This window comes from Engystomops pustulosus, chromosome 4 (genome assembly GCF_040894005.1).
Source record: "Engystomops pustulosus chromosome 4, aEngPut4.maternal, whole genome shotgun sequence".
NCBI classification, from domain to species: domain Eukaryota; kingdom Metazoa; phylum Chordata; class Amphibia; order Anura; family Leptodactylidae; genus Engystomops; species Engystomops pustulosus.
In genome coordinates this window covers 159,154,915-159,171,804 of record NC_092414.1, presented here as the reverse complement: position 1 = coordinate 159,171,804, position 16,890 = coordinate 159,154,915, and the positions used below count along the sequence as shown (strand labels likewise).

Genomic DNA, 16,890 nt, shown 5'->3' with positions numbered 1-16,890 from the left:
TTTAATCTGTATTTTGATGAAATAATAAATTAATTTGTTTGCACATCCGCTTTTCTTCTTCATTTCAGATCACATATTATGATGCACGGTGCACACCCTGCACAGTGAACACTTCAGAGGAGCCATCTGCTTGGAGGTAGGGCATTTCAATTTTTGCCCCAGAAAGCGATCATAATTAAAAAGAAATGACAATTTTTTTTTTCATGTAACATCCTCCCCTGCAGCTTTAGGAGAAATAACTTTCTCTATCCCAGACACCTTAGTATAAATACAGTAAGATTTTGAGATGAACTAACCAGCTTGTTTATATATTTCCAGAACAACGGCATCAAGACATCCAAGTACAATGTCATCACATTCTTGCCTATCAATTTATTTGAACAGTTTCAGCGGGTTGCCAATGCATATTTTCTTTTTCTCCTCATACTACAGGTATGTCCTTCATTATTGTGTTTTTTGTCCTCCTTTTCTTCACACATTTGAAAGTATATTCAGTAATCTTCAGTAAAGGTTTTCCCACGTATCTGTGGATAGAGCCTAATTTGCTGAGCGGATCACGAGAATGGGGGTCTGATGTACCATTGTCACACCCCGAGATGACCGGAGCAATTGGTCACGTGTGCTTTCTTCTTTATGGCATTGATTGATATGTGATGGGGGTTCATAGGACCCCATCAGACCCCCATTCTTGTGTTCCCCCACTGATCAGCAAGTTCTAACTTGCTTTGTGGGGAAAACCCTTAAATACTTTATCATATGTGATAGCCTCATGTAAAGAGGATTTAAGACCCTCAGTAGCCAGGGAGGACCTAAAAACTCGCTCTATACTTAAATTAAAATCCCCTCGCCCTCATTTATGAGCTGTCAGAAGGGGGGAAAAACACCAGGATATCATTATATTCCAAAAGCCCATTATTACTATAAGTACAAAATAAATTAATAATATTATCAATGATGGAAGTTAGAGATTTTTTTTTTAAATACAGGTAATGTAAAGCAAGCTTTATAATTCTAGATGATTAGAGTGAAATTCACTTTAGAATTGCCTTGTTAAAAAATGTTTTGATTCATCTTTTAAGATGCATGTACAATGCTGCATTTCTGATATTTTCTACCTTGCACTATTGCTATTATGTTGCCACCATAATTATCACCATAATTTGAGATCACTAATAAAAATATCACAAAATATAAAGACACCCTTATGATCACTGTGTCTGTGTATTTTTAGTATAATGTAGAATAGTTGAGTAAAGTATTTATTTTATACGTTTTTGACAATATGTTTATACTGTGAAATAATAATGCAACTTTCTAATAATAGTATGATATGTGTTCCTCATTACAGCTGATCCCTGAAATCTCTTCCTTGTCATGGTTTACTACCATTGTGCCTTTAGTTCTTGTATTGACCATCACTGCCGTGAAAGATGCCACTGATGACTTTGTAAGTGTTTTTTGTTATTTTTTTGTAAACCATTTTTGTTTTGAAATTATTGTTTATTTCTTTTTCTTAAAGACACTGTGAGACTAAAAATATAGATAGTATCATAGTGCATCTAGTCCAACCACAGAATATAGTCCTTCAATATCAGATAAGTAGGAGTAAAACACCTACCCCTCCCAAAAATCTTCTTTTATCAACAGATGATAAACAGAGAATGGAACAGAAAGCAAACAGCTCCATTCATGGTATTAGTCAGATAAGGTAACTGTACATCCGCTTCCATGCAGCCACTACACGGAGAGAACAAAGCTGTCCACTTCCTATTGCTTTCTTTGTGTATTATCTAATCTTTGGAGTTGTCAAATGTTGTATCCCCCGTTGTTCTGATATTGAAGACTTCTATAGCACACCCTAAAATATGTATCTCTCTCCATCACAGTGTACTTGTCTATAAAACATATGTTTCATAACTTCATTATTAGAGGCTGCTAGGCAACAACACCAAATTGTCATACATATAGCTTTCAGGCCTGCACCTTATCTAAATAAGCTCCCTGTTCTTGATTTAGGTTCAGGTCTAAGAGAAGGGACCTGCATCTAGCATATATTTCTGACATATTCTAAATATCTGAAATGAGAAAACCCCTGAGTAGACCATCTTTAACAAGCCATGAGGTCCATTCATAAGAATAAATTTATGAGGAAAGCATTCGGGCCATATATGAAAAGTGTGGATAGAGAAACGAACATTTAAACTTGACAATCTTAAACTTGGATCGCTTAAAAAAAAGACTTTTATAATTAGCAGCCCGGGGCGCAGTGAATCAAGATTACGAGAGACCACCGCTGGCATCAACATGAAGAGGAGAGTAGGTAAGTATGTTCAGTATATTTTGCCTTATCAATACTGCAAGATTTCCTTTAAGCTAGAAAGTACTAAATTCTTCCACTAGATGGCACTGAATGCACCTGATTAAAAATTGGCATAAAGGGAGTTGGAAAGGGCAACATGCAAGTTTTTGATTCGTGTCCAGCTTTTTGGACACATTTGTGTGTCACAACATCAGGTTGGATGTGCCACAAGAATGTCTGAGTAAGAGAGGAAAGCTCTTAAATTAGTTATGCAATGAGGATTTTAAGTAAACTATATTTCAACTATGTGTAGCAAGGTCTGTTTCCTTTTAGATTTCAAATGGAAATGTAACTTTTTTATGTTTAACAAAATTTTAACATTTGTGTTGCAAATAATTTATGAAGCAAATAGCTGTTTTCAGTCTTACAATATCTGCTATAAAAGTTACCTGGCCAAAAATAATTATATCAGCGCTGGAGAGAGCCTTTGACAACAATTCCAATGCTACCTATATTATGCTGCTGGTTTCTTCCTGGCCTAAGACACTGCCTCATATATCTGTCAACCCTACTTATAAAATCATGCTTTCAGCTTCTCCTTAAGTAGGCGGACACTTTCTGGTTCTGGCACTGAGGCCAGAGAAGTTTCTCTCACTTCCCATAAGGCTGAGGTCTCCTCCCTACCATTAGCAGCCCCGACAATCAGGACACAAAATCTCCAGGCTGAATCATTACTGCTGTACAACATAGATGCCGCCCTAACCTGATAGATGGATAAATTCAATGTCTATTTTAAATACTCACATCCATAAAAACGTGCATTACAATTCATAATAACCTATTACACACACTCACACATATAAATCTATGCACTGTTGCACTGATAGACTTATAATTTAATACAACCATATGACTACTATAAACACTTCCTGCTATGATGAATGTGTTGGTCAGGATGTTCAAAAATTCTGCAGAGTTTTCATAGTGAAATTAGAAGGGAGGATGGTAAGTATAAACTAGGGAGAACTTTGCTCTGAGAAGCTACTTTACAAAGTGTTGGACTACTGACCTTGAACATACTTGGATTCTCTTGAACTTCTGCTTTAATCAAAGTTTGGATAAATAACTGAAAATAAATAATTAAAGTATAATAACTATTCAACATTTGCAGGCATTTTGTGCAAATGACATGCTTTGTATTCAGAGGACAGGGTAAGCTCACCCATGCTGGACAAAAGGTAGTTAGAGCCAAAATTGTAAATGTAACTGGGGTAATATATTTGTAATACAGACATATTTATTTAGTTCTACTGTGAATGTTCCTATTATGTACACTCATCCTCTTCCACAGAATTAGTGATACAAACCTGACTGCTGATTCTTATGTTTCTTAAGAATTGTCTGCTGATGTCCACACTTAATCAGTGCTCCATTCACTTCTGTGGGGGTTCCCTAAAGTCCTAGTGAGTTCATATATGCAAGAAAAAAAATGGACGGGACTGCTTAAAGGCCCTAGATATCAATGACCAAAAAACACTTTAGGTCAAACTTGGAGACTGGGGGCTTCTTGGGTTCTGCTCTATTCATGAGTAAACATCCAATGAGACTTGCAGTAGTAGAAAAGGTGAATGGCACTCGACCCTTTTTTTTGTTGCTTCTTTCTTCAAATTTATTTAAAAGAATTACATGGTGGCGGTAGGACAAAAACAACACCTCACATGTGTGAGATCGAGGGCAGTTTTGCGTCTCTGCGCTTTTCTCGACTATAAGTTTTATGTTCGATAGACGTGGAAAGTTCTTACACCGACGGAAAATCTTGGAGAGTGCACACAAAAATGTGTGATATGTACAATTCATGTGCGAGGCCTTGGAGTTCATTCCTACGTATGATGCGTTTAAGTTAAATGATATGTGGTACGGCCATGAGTACACCATTTTGTCCCTATGCCAACCTCTTTCTTGCCGTATTTGAGAATCAATATGTTTTAACCACTTGCAAGAAATGCATAAAGTACATTCATACATACCTCTGTTATGTGGATGACGTGTTTATTGTATGGACGGGGTCAGAAAAAGATTTTAGTGACATGGTACACAAATTAAACAGTGGCAATGACATGAACATGTTTATTTACGATGAACATGGGTGGAAATAGTCTCAAGTTTCTTGACATACCTGTGGAGGTGAAAGATGACACTTTACAGAAAAAAGTTTTCAGAAAAAAGACCAAAATTGTCCCGATCTTTTTTTCAGAAAAAAGACTATCCCTACTACATTATAGCAGTCATCACCCTCACCATGTAAAAAAAAAAATCATTGCCTTATGGGCAGTTCATTAGGATATGCAGGATTAATAACACTAAAGAGGCATTTGAGACACAGGCAGAAGAGTTAAAAACCTCCCCTACAGGCAGGAGGTTGTCCCCTAATTCTAATGGGAAGGGGGAAAAGAAGGGCAAATGTAGGCAGGGACAGAAGATTCTCATTTGTGTTTGACTATATAGGCGGTCCCCTATTTAGGGACACCCGACTTACAGACGACCCCTAGTTACAGACTGATCCCTCTACCTACTTCTGGTGAAGCTCTCTGGATGCTTTACTTTAGTCCCTGGCTTCAATGATCAGCTGTAAGGTGTCTGTAATGAAGTTTTATTAATAATCCCTGGTCCCATTGCAGCTAAAATTTTAAAAATCTAATTGTTACTGGGGCAAAAAAAAAATTTTGTCTGGATCTAAAATGATAAAATATACAGTTTTGACTTGCATACTTCCGAGTAGGAGGACACCTCACATGTGGATATAACCCGCTGTCAGGGCACATAGGGAAGAGCGCAAGGGAAGGGAGCCGTTGAGCTTTTTGTAAGGCAGAATAGTTTTCAGGTGCCATGACGTGTGGGGCCACGTTCACACATGACATTTTGGTTGCGTCTTGAAACAAAATCCAAAGGCTCCACCAGCGATCACATGTTGAGGTAATATTGCATTTACTTACTACTACTGTGTTGCCAAAATATGTTATCACAAGGCGTTTCTAAATGTGGTCGAACTGCCACTTGTGAATGTGGCCTCCGGTACCACAAACCTTTATCCCAGAGATATTTGTAAACTTTTTATCATGTTGTTCAGGGGGTATTTAACTCATTTACCACTGATAGAGCTGTGTGAGGGCTTATTTTCTGCATAACACATTGTACTTCCTAGTGGCGGTATTTTATATTCCATCCCCTGTACTGGGAAGTGGAATACAATTCAAAATGCAGTCAGATTAACAAGAAACCGCATTTGCACCATTTTTTTTTTTTGTGTTTTTTAAGTCTTCACTGTACACTCTAAATGCCATCTCTAATATATTCTTTGGGTTGTTACAATCACAGGGATGCCAAATTTATATAGGTTTTATTAGGTGTTAATAGATTTTACCAAAAATGTAAAACTTATGTACCAAAAAAATATTACCTTTACCATATTCAGTCTCAAATAACTTTTTCACACTTAGGAGAATGAAAAGGGCTTTTTCCGGGACAAGCTGAAGTTTTCATTGCTACAATTTTCGGGACTGTGCAACCTTTAGATCACTTTTTATTACATTTTTTATGTGTTGCAAAAGGGCAAAAAGTGGCACTTTGGACATTTGAGAGCATTACGGGGTTCCATTACGGGATTCATTGTTGGGAATAATCATTACGGGATTGGAAATTTTGGGACGCTGTGATACCTAACATGTTGGGGGTCATTTACTAAGGGCCCGATTCGCGGTTTCCCGACGTGTTACCCGAATATTTCCGATTTGCGCAGATTTTCCATGAATTGCCCCGGGATTTTGGCGCACGCGATCGGATTGTGGCGTATCGGCGCTGGCATGCAAGCAACGGAAATCGGGGGGCGTGGCCGAACGAAGACCTAACAGATTCGGAAAAACCACCACATTTTAAAAAAAAAAGTTTCGCGGGATCCGCGCTTACCTTCACTTGGTCCGGCTTGGTGAAGTGCATTCCGGGGAACTTCAGTGCAGCAGCCCCACCTGGTGGACGTCGGAGGAACTACCTTAGTGAATCCCGGCCAGACCCGAATCCACCAATCCGGATTGGAACGGAGTTCTGGTCTGGTCTATTCGAGCAGGGTCCTGGTTGTCATATGACAAATGGGGCGCTGCTCCTACTTGAATGGGTGGCCCGTAAAGTCCTTGGGTAAGGCCGACGGAGAAACCGGTCGATCTAGCCTAAGGCCCCTCAGTAACCGACAGAGAAATCCGTATGGGTGGTCACTAAGGGGTTAAATACATTTGAAGAAAGAAGCGAGTGCCATTTACTTTTTCTACTACTGTAAAGTCCAAGTGAAGTGAAGGGAGAAAATTTAGATGATATGTCAGTGCTTCATTCATTTGCTTGAGATTTTTCCATGCACTTATGAAGTGGAGCACATGGCTCAGATGCACAAATACTTATTATACTTGAAAAGTCATATAAAAATCTCTTTGGTATTCTGAGCTGAATAAACTCTGTTGTCTGCTTGTGGCCTCTGGTTTGTTTGTTTGCCAGCATTTGGTGTCTGTGGTTGGGTTGTGGTTCTAGTCATCAGGCATTTTTGCAGTTTCATGTATTTTACAGTTAATTTCTATAAGGATTATATGTTCAGGGCATGCCAAGCCGATCCTGGGCAGACCTCTGTACTGTTTCCTATAGCATTTACCGTATTTTTCGGACTATAAGACTCACTGGACCATAACACGCACCTAGGTTTTAGAGGTGGAAAAATAAGAAAAAATGTGTTTTTCCCCAAATAGTGTGCTAAAATATTTAATAAAGTAACAGTAAAGTAGCAGCGCCTTACGGGGCGGTGCAGCCATGTTTCTCTTTGGAAAGGGGTAGGGGCGAGCAGCCCTCACCCCCTCCTCCTCTCCCGGGCATCAACGTGTGCCCGCCGTGCTACGTACGGCGGGCACACGTTCATGTGAATGTAGACTAAGGGGACTGTGTATGGGATACTTTTATTAGGGGCCATTGTGTGACATTTGGTGAAGTTTTAATAGTGCACTGTGTTCGGGGAGAATTAATGGGGAGACTTTATTAGGGGACATTTTATGGGACACTGTTACCTGATGCTGAAAGATAACTCCCGTGCCGACACTACAAGTGTTCTGTCAGATTCAGCTCTACACAGAACACTTGGTGGTAAGGAAGGGGGGGGGGGTTCCTTTGACCCAACACTGATGGGCTAGCACCAAGCTCAGGCAACCAGTGTTGGGGGCAGAATTAGTGATGGGAATTATGGCTCTTTAGATAGATTTATGCTGGCACGTAGTCAGGGGGTCTCAAGAGTTGCCAGGGCTGTATATGTGACAATGGTCACAAGAGCTTTCAATCTATGAGGAGGAGGAGACACAGGAGGTGACAATGCTTGTTCAATAGTCACAAGAGCTTACAATCTATGAGGAGGGGACACAGGAGATGACAGTGCTTGTACAATGGTCACAAGAGCTTACAATCTGAGGAGGAGGGGACAGAGGAGGTGACAATGCTAGTACAATGGCCACAAGAGCTTACACTCTATGAGGAGGACGACACAGGAGGTGACAGCGCTTGTACAATGGTAACAAGAGCTTACAATCTATGAGGAGGGGAGGACAGGAGGTGACAATGCTTGTACAATGGCCCAAGAGCTTACACTCTATGAGGAGGAGGACACAGGAGGTGACAGTCCTTGTACAATGGCCACAAGAGCTTACAATCTATGAGGAGGAGGGGACACAGGAGGTGACAGTGCTTGTACAATGGCCCAAGAGCTTACACTCTATGAGGAGGACACAGGAGGTGACAGCGCTTGTACAATGGTAACAAGAGCTTACAATCTATGAGGAGGAGGAGACACAGGAGGTGACAATGCTTGTACAATGAACACAAGAGCTTACAATCTATGAGGAGGAGGGGACACAGGGGGTGACATAGACTGTAAGCTCCTGTGACCTTGTACAAGCACTGTTTGGGAATTGTTCAGTTTCACACACCTGTGAGAAGAGCACAGCAGGCACAGGGGCAGAGACTCCAGTACTGGTCACAGGTCCTGTCCCCTCTTTAGTGTTATTTGATGCCCCTACAGCAGGAGCAGCTGGGACTCTGGTAGCAGACAGTGACCTGCCCGGCATCAGTCACAGTGAGAGCTCCGTGCTGAGGGGGCGTGGCTTCTGCTTCCCTTCATCTGATAACCTGGAAGTGGTGTCACAGTCTGTGTGCCCTGCATGAGCTCCACTGCTCATAGAAACTAAGAGGCAGCAGCTGTGTGTGGAGCCGAGCTCAGCACTGCCCCTGCGCTTACTGCCATGTGCCGTCCTCCATTCTCTCCTGCAGTGGAGGGCTGAGACGCCGGCACTCTGTACATTTGGACTATAAGACGCACCACAGTTTTTTCCCCATCTTCTGGGGAAAAAATGTGCGTCTTATAGTCCAAAAAATACGGTAAAGGACATCTAACTCCAGGATGAAGGATTGTAAACAAAGCACACTAACATACTGGTGTGTGCCCCCTCCGACAGGAACCACCCTCCTTTTAGCTTCTTATGGCCTGAAAAAAAGGCTTCTAAAATTATACAAATGAGTCAGAGGCGCTCCGGGCTCCAGTAACACCTATGAAGCCTGGAGCCTCTCAGGCAAAGTTATATTATTATTTTAGTGTAGGACAATCCCTTTAAGTTTGATGTAAGTTGTATTTGGGAAGGAACAAAGAGCGATGTGTCTCACATGTCTTCATGCTCTATTTATTGCACAGATTCTGAGTAAGGCTCCATGCATACTTCTGCAAATGGTGGCCATGAGCTAGCTGCAAAAACGGCACCTAGCTCATGACTGCCATAGATGTGCATTGTGCATAGTCAGCCGGGCGGCTGCATCGGTATAGATAGGGCAGGTCCCATTCCTACACGGATTTTGAGCACTCACAACCAACTCAGAACGGTTTAGATGTCTTTATACATGTTTCACTATGCCTCCATGGGATTAGAGCCATCGTTCTTTTAAAAAAGTGTAGGTGCAGAGCTGTAGAATACAATCAAGATAACCTTCCCTCTAACTGATGTGAACACTGCTAACCCAGCCCCCCCCCCCCATGAATAAAAGAGACATGTGACTGAAGAGAATTCCCGAGGCTGGGGTAAGCTTGAGCTTGATTTTTCTTCATACAACTAGTGTTACTCTCAACCCCCACCTTTCTAAAGGAAGTGGTTAAAAACGTAGCAGAGCCCAGTCACCTCCTCCTAAGGAATTCAGCCCAGTTAGCAGTGTCTGCATCAGGGAGAGGCGGGATATCTTGACTGTATACTGCAGCTTCTGTCTGAGCTAGATGCTTAAAGGGGTTATGCCACGAAACAATTGACTGCAAAAAGCTGTCAAAGAGGTTAAAATGTTTCAAAAATCTATTTGTAATGGTTACCTGGAAGTAAAAATACCTTTCTATGAGTTATTATGATGCTTGTTCAGCCTCTATTCTGCTTCACACAGAATCAGATGTGGGAGGGGCCTAGCCAGGCACATGCACAGCACTGACAGCGGCAGTTATTCCACAACTCAGTGCTACAGAGCGCTCAGCCGTCAGAGTCTCCTTCCACCTGCTGTGCTCAAATAGTCCCTGCATTACTGATCCAATAGAAGTCCAATTGAAATGTGTCATACGCCCCATGTTAAAAGTGCACCAAAAAAAGTTGGTGCAGTCTGTCAAAGCAGTGCAGGGGGCACCAGATTCATGAAGAACGTGCGCCAGAAATCCTGAATCTGGCGCCCCCTGCACACTACACATGTACTATGTATTCTCACAGCATCATGGTCGGTCAGGCTGACATGCATGGATGCATAGATAAATAGGTGACAGCTTCTCACATGTTACTGATCTTTAGCTACTTCCCTGCTAGTCAGGCACAGGTGCCCCTTTGCAGGAGAGCAGTGTAGCATGGAGGGACAGTGAATGGTGGAGAGTACAGGAGGAGGACTGCATCAGGAGAGGTCAGAGCTCAGCCTGTTACTTGTGTTATCTCTGCAGCCTCCTGTGTGACCTGACTAATGGTGGAGGGAGGAGAGGGCTGCTATATTGCTATAACTCATGTTAGGGGAGGACTCCTCTGAGCAGCAGATAGTCATGTCTGGCTGCAGTTACCTTGTATCTGTTGCTGTAGGCTCCTGTGTGACCTGACTAATGGTGGAGGGAGGAGAGGGCTGCTACATTGCTATGATCCATGTTAGGGGAGGACTCCTCTGGGCAGCAGATAGCCATGTCTGGCTGCAGTTACCTTGTATCTGCAGCTGTAGGCTCCTGTGTGACCTGACTAATGGTGGAGGGAGGAGAGGGCTGCTACATTGCTATGATCCATGTTAGGGGAGGACTCCTCTGAGCAGATAGTCATGTATGTCTGCAGTTACCTTGTATCTGCTGCTGTAGGCTCCTGTGTGACCTGACTAATGGTGGAGAGTACAGGAGGATGACAGCAGTGTAGCATGGAGGGACAGTGAATGGTGGAGAGTACAGGGGGAGGATGCATCAGGAGAGATCAGAGCTCAGCCTGTTACTTGTGTTATCTCTGCAGCCTCCTGTGTGACCTGACTAATGGTGGAGGGAGGAGAGGGCTGCTACATTGCTATGATCCATGTTAGGGAGGACTCCTCTGTGCAGCAGATAGTCATGTCTGGCTGCAGTTACCTTGTATCTGCTGCTGTAGGCTCCTGTGTGACCTGACTAATGGTGGAGGGAGGAAGGGGCTGCTACATTGCTATGATCCATGTTAGGGGAGGACTCCTCTGTGCAGCAGATAGTCATGTCTGGCTGCAGTTACCTTGTATCTGCTGCTGTAGGCACCTGTGTGACCTGTCTAATGGTGGAGGGAGGAGAGGGCTGCTACATTGCTATGATCCATGTTAGGGAGGACTCCTCTGTGCAGCAGATAGTCATGTCTGGCTGCAGTTACCTTGTATCTGCTGCTGTAGGCTCCTGTGTGACCTGACTAATGGTGGAGGGAGGAGAGGGCTGCTACATTGCTATGATCCATGTTAGGGAGGACTCCTCTGTGCAGCAGATAGTCATGTCTGGCTGCAGTTACCTTGTATCTGCTGCTGTAGGCACCTGTGTGACCTGTCTAATGGTGGAGGGAGGAGAGGGCTGCCATATTGCTATGATCCATGTTAGGGGAGGACTCCTTTGTACAGCAGATAGTCATGTATGTCTGCAGTTACCTTGTATCTGCTGCTGGAAGCAACCATGGAGCAGTGGAAATCACCTCATTCACTGGTGTAGACGGCTGAGCTCTCTGCCCCCTGTCTCACTTCCTATTGGCTGCAGTGTGTCAGGTGATCTCTGAGTGGAGAGAAGCTGTGAGCCCGTGGAGTGATCTGTAGTGCAGAGCAGCTGGGGGAATGTTTGTGCGCAGACTCGGCCAGATCAGCTGTTTCTCAGGACGGGACACAGCTACCACTAGGGGGCCCCAGCAACCAGGACAAAAGGAGTTATCTCAGTAAGCCTGCAGATTTTGTAATAAGTGTAAATGGTGAAAGTACTTGTCACAATGCATTGGACCCTATTACAGCCATTTGCTATGGTGACCCAACCCCTTTAAGTTTTCCCTACAGACATGTTTATCCTCATGTTCGGCTACAGTGACTATTCATCGGGCATGTGAGTGACTGTCAATGTATTCCTTGGCAGCTAAAAGTTACATTTGATGTTTTTGCTATGTTATATGGTTTTCCTCTGAAATTGCAATATCTTATGTCTATATTAATAATAATAATAATAATAATAATAATCTTTATTTATATAGCGCCATCAAATTCCGTAGCGCTTTACAAATCATAGGGGACATATACTATTATTTATTTGCATTTTTTACCCTGATGTATTGCGACTTCTGCCTACCACCTTGCACTTAGTCTGTGTGTTTAAAGCGTAACTGTAAAGCTTTTGTGATTCTACCAAATTATTATATGAGATCCCCCTTTGAAAACAAGCAGAACGATGCCTACTTTGTGCTGCTCGTTCTTTTCTTTCCAAAGTTATGGCATTTTTGTTCTGAAACTGTTTGACAAAAATCTTTCTCACCAGACATAAAGTGGGTGCAGACTAATATCTTTCAGTCTATGCCCTCAGGCTGAGGCCAGTTAGCTTTCCCACAGATCCCATGATGCCTAGTCTTCTCTCTCAAAGTAATTTAGAATTTAATCAATTTAGTTTCCCACAAGTAAATCCAGTGAACACTGCACAGGGCACATACAGGATGTATATAGTGACCAGTCTGGCACCTTCAATCACATGCTGGAGCAGGTAAATTGTATTAAGTGGTAGAAATAATTAGTACATGAAGTCTATAGCCTTTGCTGTGTGAGCACTAAGGGTTAATAGCTTATCTGCACAGAGCTGAAACTGCTATTGACAAGGTGGAGCAAGGGAGCAGCTTAAGGAGAGGAGACAGACAGAGTTCTGTAGCATCACAGACTGGGGTGGAGGGACTAATAGGGAACAGGGGGATCTTGTACCTCACTATTCTGTGCAGGAGACATATAAATGCATTCACTAGTGATGTGTCGTTTGCAAACGTCCCGGCTCTTGTTCATGAACGATGGGAGCAGGCTCACCTCAGTGAGCCGATGGCTCACTTAACCCGCCCCTAACCATATCACCACCCCCCTTTTAACTTGATACAATTGGATTAAAAGTGGTGTGATTGACTGGCCCTATTATATCTTTAATAGGGAGCCTTTCAGGATCCAGAAGAGTCGGCTCTTCTTAGTGAGCGGAGTCAGCTCACTAAGAAGAGTTGGAATTCCCATCACTAGCATTCACTGTCTTGGACACACCCCACTCTGCTACATACACTTTCACATGACCTCCTCCTCTGTGACCAGGGAGCAGCAGCTCCTTCCCTCCCATGAATCGTACTCAGAAACAAAGTGTATACAAAGTCAGCACATGGAGAGGAAGCAGCCATTGCAGCACTAAGGTAATCTGAGGGGAATATCATGGAAACTGCTGAATATAGGTAACAAAGATAGTATGCAAAGTTGTTTTACATCCCAAGATCTAATAACTTGTGGGAAAAAACCCTTTACTTTTTAAAAAAGGGTCATTTTTGGACAAAATGGACAGCAGATAATGAAGCTACTAGGGCTTTCACTCAACAATTTCTATTGTACCCTGCTAGAGTATTGGTTGTACTGCTGTATATTCTATTAGTGTTGTATTTGTGACTCTTTAACAAAATGCATTAAAATAGTTAATACAAAATGCATAAAATTCTCGTTCAGTCCCTGCTTATTTGCCATTTCACCACTCATAATAATTTTAACAAAAGGTTGGACAGGTTCCAAAGTGATATCAATAAAACACCCAGCAAAACATGTTTCTGTGCACTGCTGAAAATGGTAGGGTGGGGCAGAGACATGAATAGGTCCTTCTTAGAAGTCCCACAGAGATCACATGACCTTCAGAGAAAAACAGTAAGCACTAGAAGACTGGTGCTTTTATCCATTTTCATTATACTCTCATAGAGCCTCTTTAATTAATCTGGAAAAGAGAAGAATGTATTTGATATTTTGTTGTTTGACCGTGAAAATAAGTTGTGTATTTTTCCACATCATTTTGTTCGTTTTCTGAATGTTTTCTTTTTGTAACTTGACAGTTTCGTCATAAGACTGATAATCAAGTGAACAATCGACAGTCGCAGGTTCTTCTCGGCAACAGGTAAGTAAGCCCTCATTTATCAAGCCACTGTGATGTATTGGCATTGTTTATGCAATGCTGGGGTTTTCTTTTCAAGAAAATGTTTCTATTAATACATTATTAACCTATTTGTGACAAATTTTTGTAGCTCTGCTCTCCTTTAACCCCTTCCCGCCACGGCCCTTTTTCGATTTTGAGTTTTCATTTTTCACTCCCCACATTCAAAAATCTGTAACTTTTTTATTTTTCCATGTACAGAGCTGTGTGATGGCTTATTTTCTGCGTAACAAATTACACTTCAAAATGGTGGTATTTAATATTCCATGCCATGTACCGGGAAGCGGGAAAAAAATTCCAAATGCAGTGAAATTGGTAAAAAAAACGCATTTGTGCCGTATTCTTGTGGGCTTGGATTTTAAGGATTTCACTGTGCACCCCAAATGACATGTCTACTTTATTCTTTGGGTCGGTACGATTACGGGGATACCAAATTTGTATAGGTTTTATGTTTTCATACATTTAAAAAAATTAAAACCTCCTGTACAAATTTTTTTTGGGGAATTTTGCCATCTTCTGGGGCTAATAACTTTTTCATACTTTGGTGTAAGGAGCTGTGAGTGGTGTCGTTTTTTGCGGATTTTGATGACGTTTACAATGTTATCATTTTTAGGACTGTACGACCTTTTGATCACTTTTTATAGAATTTAAAAAAAAATTTTAAATGGCAAAAAAGTGCCATTTTCAACTTTGGGCGCGATTTTCCGTTACGGGGTTAAACGCAGTGAAAAACCGTTATCATATTTTGATAGATCGGGCATTTTCGGACGCGGAGATACCTAATGTGTTTATGATTTTTACTGTTTATTTATATCAATTCTAGGGAAAGGGGGGTGATTTGAATTTTTAGGTTTCTTTATTATAATTTTTTTATTTTAACTTTTTTTTAATTTTTATTTTTACTATTTTTCAGACTCCCTAGGGTACTTTAACCCTAGGTTGTCTGATCGATCCTATCATATACTGCCATACTACTGTATGGCAGTATATGGGTATTTTACTACTCATACATTACCATGTGCTGACAGCACATGGTAATGAATGGGTTAACCCGAAGTAGCTTCGGGTCTTCGTGAGACCCGAAGTTACAATGGCGACGGATCGCCGCTCCCCGATGACGTCACGGGGAACGACGATCCACGGAAAGATGGCGGCGCATGTGCACCTTTGCTGGCGGCGATCAGCGGTAAAACACCCGCGATCGGTGCCGGCACCGATCACGGGTGTTACCGGTAAGCCTTTGCTTGCTTATGCAGCAAAGACTTACCGGCTATGGAGAGGGCTCGGCCCGCGAGCCCTCTCCATGTACCGGGATCCAACATGTGACGTACTATTACGTCACATGTCGGTAAGGGGTTAAATGACGATATTTGTGGAACCACTTTACATATCATAACAATTTTCGCTTTTTCTTTTTTCATTTTGCGTTTTTTTTAGATTTTAACTTGATTATTTAACTTGATATTTTTATCAATAATATTTTTTTTATAGAATTGGCAGCCAAATTACTAAAATTGTGAAAAATATGCTTATTTGTAATTTTTCCCATTACAATTTTTATTATTTTAATAAACCTTTACTGAAATATAAATATGTAAAGTGTAAATCCATCACTATTTTCCAGGTTCAGATGCAGAGTGTGTAGACACTTAGAGCAGTCATCTAGAGCAGTGATTTTCAACCTTTTTTGAGCCGTGGCACACTTTTTATTCTTAGAAAATCCTGGGGCACACCACCAACCAAAATAGCACAAAATGACACTAAAACAGTCATAAAAGGCCTCCCTTTACTAATAAAAAGGCCCTAGTTGCCTCCCTTTACTAATAAAAAGCCCCTGGCTGCCTCCCTTTACTAATAAAAAGCCCCTGGCGGCCTCCCTTTACTAATAAAAAGCCCCTAGATGCCTCCCTTTACTAATAAAAAGGCCCTAGCTGCCTCCCTTTACTAATAAAAAGGCCCTAGCTGCCTCCCTTTACTAATAAAAAGGCCCTAGCGGCCTCCCTTTACTAATAAAAAAGCCCCTGGCGGCCTCCCTTTACTAATAAAAAGCCCCTGGCTGCCTCCCTTTACTAATAAAAAGCCCCTGGCGGCCTCCCTTTACTAATAAAAAGGCCCTAGCTGCCTCCCTTTACTAATAAAAAGCCCCTGGCTGCCTCCCTTTACTAATAAAAAGGCCCTAGCTGCCTCCCTTTACTAATAAAAAGCCCCTGGCGGCCTCCCTTTACTAATAAAAAGCCCCTAGCTGCCTCCCTTTACTAATAAAAAGGCCCTAGCTGCCTCCCTTTACTAATAAAAAGGCCCTAGCTGCCTCCCTTTACTAATAAAAAGGCCCTAGCTGCCTCCCTTTACTAATAAAAAGCCCCTGGCGGCCTCCCTTTACTAATAAAAAGCCCCTGGCGGCCTCCCTTTACTAATAAAAAGCCCCTGGCGGCCTCCCTTTACTAATAAAAAGCCCCTAGCTGCCTCCCTTTACTAATAAAAAGCCCCTAGATGCCTCCCTTTACTAATAAAAAGCCCCTAGATGCCTCCCTTTACTAATAAAAAGCCCCTAGATGCCTCCCTTTACTAATAAAAAGCCCCTAGATGCCTCCCTTTACTAATAAAAAGCCCCTGGCGGCCTCCCTTTACTAATAAAAAGCCCCTGGCGGCCTCCCTTTACTAATAAAAAGCCCCTGGCGGCCTCCCTTTACTAATAAAAAGCCCCTGGCGGCCTCCCTTTACTAATAAAAAGCCCCTGGCGGCCTCCCTTTACTAATAAAAAGCCCCTGGCGGCCTCCCTTTACTAATAAAAAGCCCCTAGCTGCCTCCCTTTACTAATAAAAAGCCCCTAGCTGCCCCCCTTTAC

At 42.2% G+C, this 16,890-nt stretch overlaps 1 protein-coding gene across 4 annotated transcripts in view; it reads left to right on the top strand.

Annotated features, from left to right (window-relative positions):
• Positions 1–16,890, top strand: part of ATP8B4 (ATPase phospholipid transporting 8B4 (putative)) — a 210,838-nt gene that overhangs the window by 51,995 nt on the left and 141,953 nt on the right. For 3 of the 4 annotated variants that reach the window (XM_072148283.1, XM_072148285.1, XM_072148284.1), the window contains exons 5-7: positions 319–432; positions 1,349–1,447; positions 13,948–14,009. In XM_072148283.1, the coding sequence (XP_072004384.1) occupies positions 319–432; positions 1,349–1,447; positions 13,948–14,009 (275 nt within the window). Of the gene's footprint in view, positions 1–318; positions 433–1,348; positions 1,448–3,470; positions 3,538–13,947; positions 14,010–16,890 lie in introns of all 4 variants that reach the window. The other variant, XM_072148286.1, reaches the window with a different exon arrangement.